General features: G+C 47.2%; 1 protein-coding gene across 1 annotated transcript in view; it reads left to right on the top strand.

Annotated features, from left to right (window-relative positions):
- Positions 1-532: 532 nt before the first annotated feature.
- IFITM10 (interferon induced transmembrane protein 10) overlaps positions 533-6000 on the top strand; it is a 45905-nt gene continuing 40437 nt past the window's right edge. Inside the window, exons 1-2 of the mRNA XM_061610124.1 lie at positions 533-863; positions 2077-2509. Of these exons, the coding sequence (XP_061466108.1) occupies positions 2240-2509 (270 nt within the window). The 5' untranslated portion in view covers positions 533-863; positions 2077-2239. The remainder of the gene's footprint in view (positions 864-2076; positions 2510-6000) is intronic.

The following is a 6000-nucleotide window of genomic DNA, read 5'->3' as shown; positions in this document are numbered from 1 at the left end:
ATGAAAAGGGAGCATGTTAGAAGTTAGAGCTGTTAGAAGAAGATAATCCCCTTTCATGCTGATTGGCTCATAGGATGCTGGAGACCTAGAGATCCTGCTGGGACCCTGCTCCTAAAAAAGTATGGGGCCTAAGACCCCCTGAGAGCCTGGACGACTACACCCCTGCACAAGACCTTCCCCTTCAACGCCTCAGCTGAAAGGGATGTAGTGGCGGTGACTAATATTCCCTCAGTGCTGCTCGCCCAGCATCTGGTAGATGGCATGTCCGTGGCTGCATGTGTGTTTGTCGTGGAGGCCCGGACCGGGCCTGCCTGAGTGACTTTCTCTTTACGAAGTGTCGTCTCAGACAGAAGTGGCCCTTCTGCCTTCTTTCGAAGTCCTACCGAAGCACCGCTCTTCAATAACTGGACTTGAAGATGCCTGCGCCTCTGCACGGGGGGGGGGCGACCCGCGGGGGGGGGCGACCCGCGTTTCCACAAGGGAGATACAAACAAAGGGGAGAGGGAGAGATGAGTGGGTTTGGTTATTTTATTATGATTATTCATCGAAGCACAAGGTCGCCGCGTACGTGCGCGCGCACACACACCGCGCGCTTGGGGCTAGAAGGGCAGCATTGGGGGAGGAGAGAAACACACACACACACACACAAAAGAGCGTGCTTCGGCGAGGTGAAGTGGAGCTGGCCAGCCTCAAGGCTCTAATGAGTCTGTGCGCGCGCCTTGCCCTGATTGGGAATCGGGGGGAGAGAGAGATGCCAGTTGACCTCTTCCCCCCTCCCTTCCTCCATCAACTCCAATTGTTAAAGAAGAAGAGCCGGAGTCAGTGCTGAGCTGGAGATGCAGCAACTTCCCGGTTCCCTCCTTGTAAGTAGCCTCTCGTCCTCCTCGGTTCTGTTCTGTAGAGGAGACGGACGGGCGGATGGGCAGGCAAACGTGGGGCTGTAGGCAGGCTCTTTTCCCAGTTGGAAAACTGATACGATAGGATGAGAGAGGGAGAGATTCTTTCAGTCTTACCCCTCCTCCTCTCCACCCCCCTTTTCTCCACCTCTTCCTCCTCCTCACCGCCACCCCTGACCGCGCGACATTGTCCAAACGGGAAAACTGCTGACAGGTGAAGGGTGGGGTGGGGAAAGTCAATTGCATCAGGAGTCCAGCGAAGATGAAGACTCAGCAAAATCGAGAGAGAGAGAGACCAGAAGACAAGACAAGGCAGGGGTGCACTGTCGCAGCAACAGACTCGGTTCCATCGCCCGCCCGCCCGGCCCCCAGCAAGCAGCTTCGATCCTGGCACGGGACAGGAGAGCTCGGATGAAGAGATGGACGGAGGGGATGAGGCGGGTCAGAGCGGGAGGTGGGGAGGGGAACGCTAGGACCGAACCTATGTGGAAACTCTCTTCCAGTCCCTGTCGGCGCTTTCTTTTCTGGAAGGGTTACTCTTTTAACAACGATTATTATTATTATTATTATTATTATTATTATTATTATTATTATTATTATTATTATAGTATCTCGGAAGCTAATGCTGAGAGCGTGGAGAGGGAGGGATAGAGAGTAGTTGTTGCTGTTGTCAGATCCTACCGCAAAGGACTTTGGCAGGGATCAACATGACAGTGGGAAATGGGGAAGAGAAGGAGGAGGAGACAGCCTGTGATGGATGTGTCAAGCTCCCGTGCCTTTCCCAGTGTGTTAATGAACTCCGGGTCTGTTGTGTGGGAGGTGAGGGAGGAGAAGCCAAGCATACTGCAGGAGGAAGCTGGGACACCCAGCTGCAGGGAGACCAGGAACTGTTACACTGCTGCATACATTAATGACTGCTCAGGGTGCCAGAGAATACTCTTTTGTGGTACACGGGGTATAAACAATATTCTTTCTCTTTCCTCCTTGACTAAATACTCTTCCCTCTCCTCTGATCCTCTTTTTTCCCCCAATTCTTCCCTGTCCCTTCCTCTATCTTCATTCTGCGTTTCTCCTCCCCCCTCTTTTTTTTCTGATTCCTGCACCTTTACACTCTGTGTTTTTCTCCCAAATGTTTCCCCTTCCTGAACCTCCCTGCCTTCTTCCTCCTCATCTTTCTCAGGGGATCACACTTTGCTGGGAAATAATTGTGTAAACTGGGGGCTGCCACCACGGAGAGACCACAGGAACCCCCCTTGGGCACTCCATGTCCCTTTGACGGGGCCTTTTGGACTCGAAGACCCACACACGCACCCCACCAGGGGTGCTTTGCTTGCATTTCTAAGATGCCCCCTGCACATCAAGGATCGTCTGTCCTGTCTCCTTCTTCTGCCATTTGCCTCATGGAGAACAAGAGTTGCAAAGGAGATAGCCTGCGGCCACCTATCCCATGTAAACACTCTGTCGAGAAGAAGACAATGACTAATCCCACCACAGTGATTGAAATCTATCCAGACACCACTGAGGTGAACGATTACTATCTCTGGTCCATCTTCAACTTTGTATACCTCAATTTCTGCTGTCTGGGTTTCATTGCCTTGGCGTATTCTCTGAAAGTAAGTACTGACCTCAGCCCCCTTTAGTGAAGGCTCTCTGGAGCCAGGGCTATAGCTGGAGTAAGTCTGTGTCTCTCCACCAGACCTCTGTGAAGTAGAGCTGATTTACTCTAGCTCTGGGATGAGAAATGTTCCTTTTTGTATATTATTAGGGATAATGTCTTAAGTTAAGGAGAGGAGCTTACTCTAGAGAGAGGGATGAATATTTTGGTTTGTGAATGGGATCCAACAGAGCAGTGAAAGGAGTGTTGTGGTATCCTCAAAGCATTCTCATGCAAAATATAATAGGTATTAATAATATTGGACTCTAGGTGGTAAGACAAGAAGAATCATCCATTATAGATCTGAATTGGCCTTTGCTGTTGCTGAAGATTTGTGATTACCTCTCTTCTGATTTTATGCCTAGTAAGGTTGTCAAATGCATTTTATAACTAGCAGACAAGAGCTGGGGGGGATGAAATTAAAGGTCTTTTGGTGGGTTAGGGAATCTTTTACTATTGCCATCACTACTTTCACATCTTCCAGTAATTTTCTATATCGCTTGTCATGCCCATCATGAATAGGATTGCATTTCGCATTACAACAGTCCAATGAGGTAGGTAGGTCATTAATATTCATTCTTTTTGTAGATGGTAATCTGAGGATATGAGGTTGTAATTTGTTCTGGCTTTCCAGTGAATTCATGGCTAACTAGGTATTTTAACTCAGTGCCATAGGACCACATTAGCTGTCATATTTCATGAAGCATTATCTGTTTGTTGAGGACTTTTCAAACTTTAATCCATCGTTTACTGCTTTAGTTGTTTCCCAGCTTAACAGGCAATAAAAGTTTGGCACAGGGAGGTTTTAGACTATTTGCCACTCATAAAACATGGGAAAGTAGTTTGGATTCTCCAAATATAAGTTGTGCACTAGAATTTGTTGCATCAGTGTTGTGTAAACATCTGGAGTCCAACCAATGTGAAAGCATGTAATAATACTGTTTCCTGTTGTGGAGGAACTGTGCATATTCCTACAAGCTGAGAGTATGGCTCAGTTTTGGCAATGGATAATTTTTGAAAACAGTATTTTAAGAACTAAATAGAAGAATGCTTCCTAAAATTCTCATCAGAATCAGTGGGAGTCATTTTCATAAACTTGTGGCATTGGGATCTGACCCTTAGGGAGAAACCTTTTGTTTCTGGAATCTGATTGACTCTTGATGGAAAAGAAGCATTTGATGAATACAGCAGCTGCAAACCAGAAGACCTGAGAAACCTTGGGAAGCAGCCTTAAGCACAGATGAATCACTTGTCAGCTTCTTCCTCTGTTCTCTGGAGGACCTCTAGGTCCCTTGTAACCCCTGCTGCTCACTGCCAGCTTCTTCCATTGGCAAATAAGAGCAGGAAAGGGGCAAAAGAAGCAGCTGCTGTTCCACTGCTATTTAGATTATCCAGGCAAGAAGGAGGAAAGCAACTCATGTTTTGCTCTCCCCTGGGCCTCATAAATCACAAGGTCAGCAATGGATACCTTCTAGGAGAGGAACACTTCTGGCTAGAGTGGTGGAAGACCAAGGGGATGGTGTATGTCATACGAGCAAGGAAGGTGGACCTAGAAATGGGTTTTGGTTTACCAATAAAAATAAAAAAGGGGAAATCAGCAAGCATGCAAGTGAGGATGCTCTCAGACAATTGAGCTAAAGGGAACCTGCAGCCAGTTAAAAGGCTACAAACCCTTTTTGGCTTGCTTGGTCATCAAAGAAATGGATATGGCAGGGATAGGTGTCAATTTGTGGGAGAGGAAATGCTGGTCATATACCCTTTTCTAGCTTGTGTAACCTTTTCTAAGGTAACACTACTCTCTGAGCACACCAGACCTGATGTAATTATTTCTCATAACTGCAGGGTGAATATGAGCCAGCTGGGCTCCAGGATTTTATTGCTCAATGCAGCCAACAAGCAAATTGTGATTATCTATCAAGGATGGCGACTTCCTCTGTTGTTCCCCCCTTTTTTAATAAAAAAGGGGTAAATAGGTACCTGGATGTGAGGATGAGGAAGGGCTAGAGCTGTTGTGCAGCCTCTATTATATCTGAGGCCACAGATGTGTTTTGGCGGACAGTATTTACACTATTCAGAGGGATTTCATCACAGAAATAGATCAATTAATTGCATATAACTCCAGCGACCATGAATTCCACAAGACAACAATAGGGCTATTTCCAAGCTAGCTGCACTGTCAGTCTCTTTGGCATTACAAGCTGGCCGCCAAATATCTGACTTAGTTCTGAGGGGTGCCTGCGCCCCCTGCAATTATTTTTGGGCTCCATAACTTGCCTGTCTTACTTGTGTTCTTTTATCCCTCCATTTCATTGTTTGTGAACTAGAGTTGCAAGTGCCTTCTTTAGTCCCCTAAAAGAGATTTGGGAAGGCTGAATACATTTGATGGGCTGTTGTGTGCCAACAACTATACAGAGGCTTAGCATTTTTTTTGCAAGCAGCTTGAAGGTTATATGGCTCACCACCATCATTCTTGCAAACATGGCTTTGCACCCACTTTAAGAGCAGAGTCTCCTTTAGAAATGCAGGAAGGCCATTCTGATCATAAGCTTCCCCTGGCCCCGGCCTGTTGCAGCTTTAATCCTCAAGCTGCTTTTTGTGTACTATCTGCCTTCCTCACAAACGCCTTGCACACCCAATACCTCACATCCTTAGGGCAGATTTGAGTTGCAGTGCTATTAACTAATAACTACTGTGCCCAAGAAACAGAATCTATAGCAGAGCAATGCAGATAAAACGGTGGGACCTATACAGACAGAGGTGGGTTTGTATTAATTGGGTTCATTGAGCTCAATCGTAGAATGCCCACAAGCTTGAATCTGAGACACCGTTGAGAGGTAGCAAAGCCTGCAGCAGACACTGGAATCTGTGTTTGTGGTGAGGGGTAGGTTTTGTGCTCTTTTCATGTCTTTATTTGCACACTTTCTCCCTTGGAATTCAATGACACTTCTTGACTTTTATATGGGAGAAAAGAAACAGATTCTGGCCAGCAAAACTGGGGTCAGAAGGGGAAGAATCTGCTCCTGGTACTGAAGGGTGAAGATAAGAATGGAATATGCCCTTGTTGTTGCGCAGCCTCCATGTAGGCTGTGCAAAGTGTGTTGAGATGGATTGCCCTTCACTTCAAACTTAAAGACTCCTTCATACATTCACTCATGTGAAGGGTATGCACACATAGAATGGGTAGTGGGGCACCTGCTCCACTGATGAGAACATCGCCGCCCAGGGAAGGAGAGTCTGCTGCTGCTGCTGCTGTGGGATCACCACCTCCACCACCCTTCCCTGTGGGACTTCTGCCTGGCAGACCTACATCCTGCAGGACCAGGCCCCAGATACCCAGCCAGCTGGGACTGACTGCTACCACCTGTCCCTCTTTGGAGGGATACATAAGCTGGCTGGCTGGGGTGGCCTGGGTGTTTGTTTGTCTTTTGTGTGCTGCTTTTTTTGTGTGTG

The sequence above is a fragment of the Rhineura floridana genome, chromosome 2, assembly GCF_030035675.1.
Source record: "Rhineura floridana isolate rRhiFlo1 chromosome 2, rRhiFlo1.hap2, whole genome shotgun sequence".
NCBI classification, from domain to species: Eukaryota; Metazoa; Chordata; class Lepidosauria; order Squamata; family Rhineuridae; genus Rhineura; species Rhineura floridana.
The sequence above is the reverse complement of the archived record's forward strand: the minus strand, read 5'-3'. Positions and strand labels throughout refer to the sequence as shown.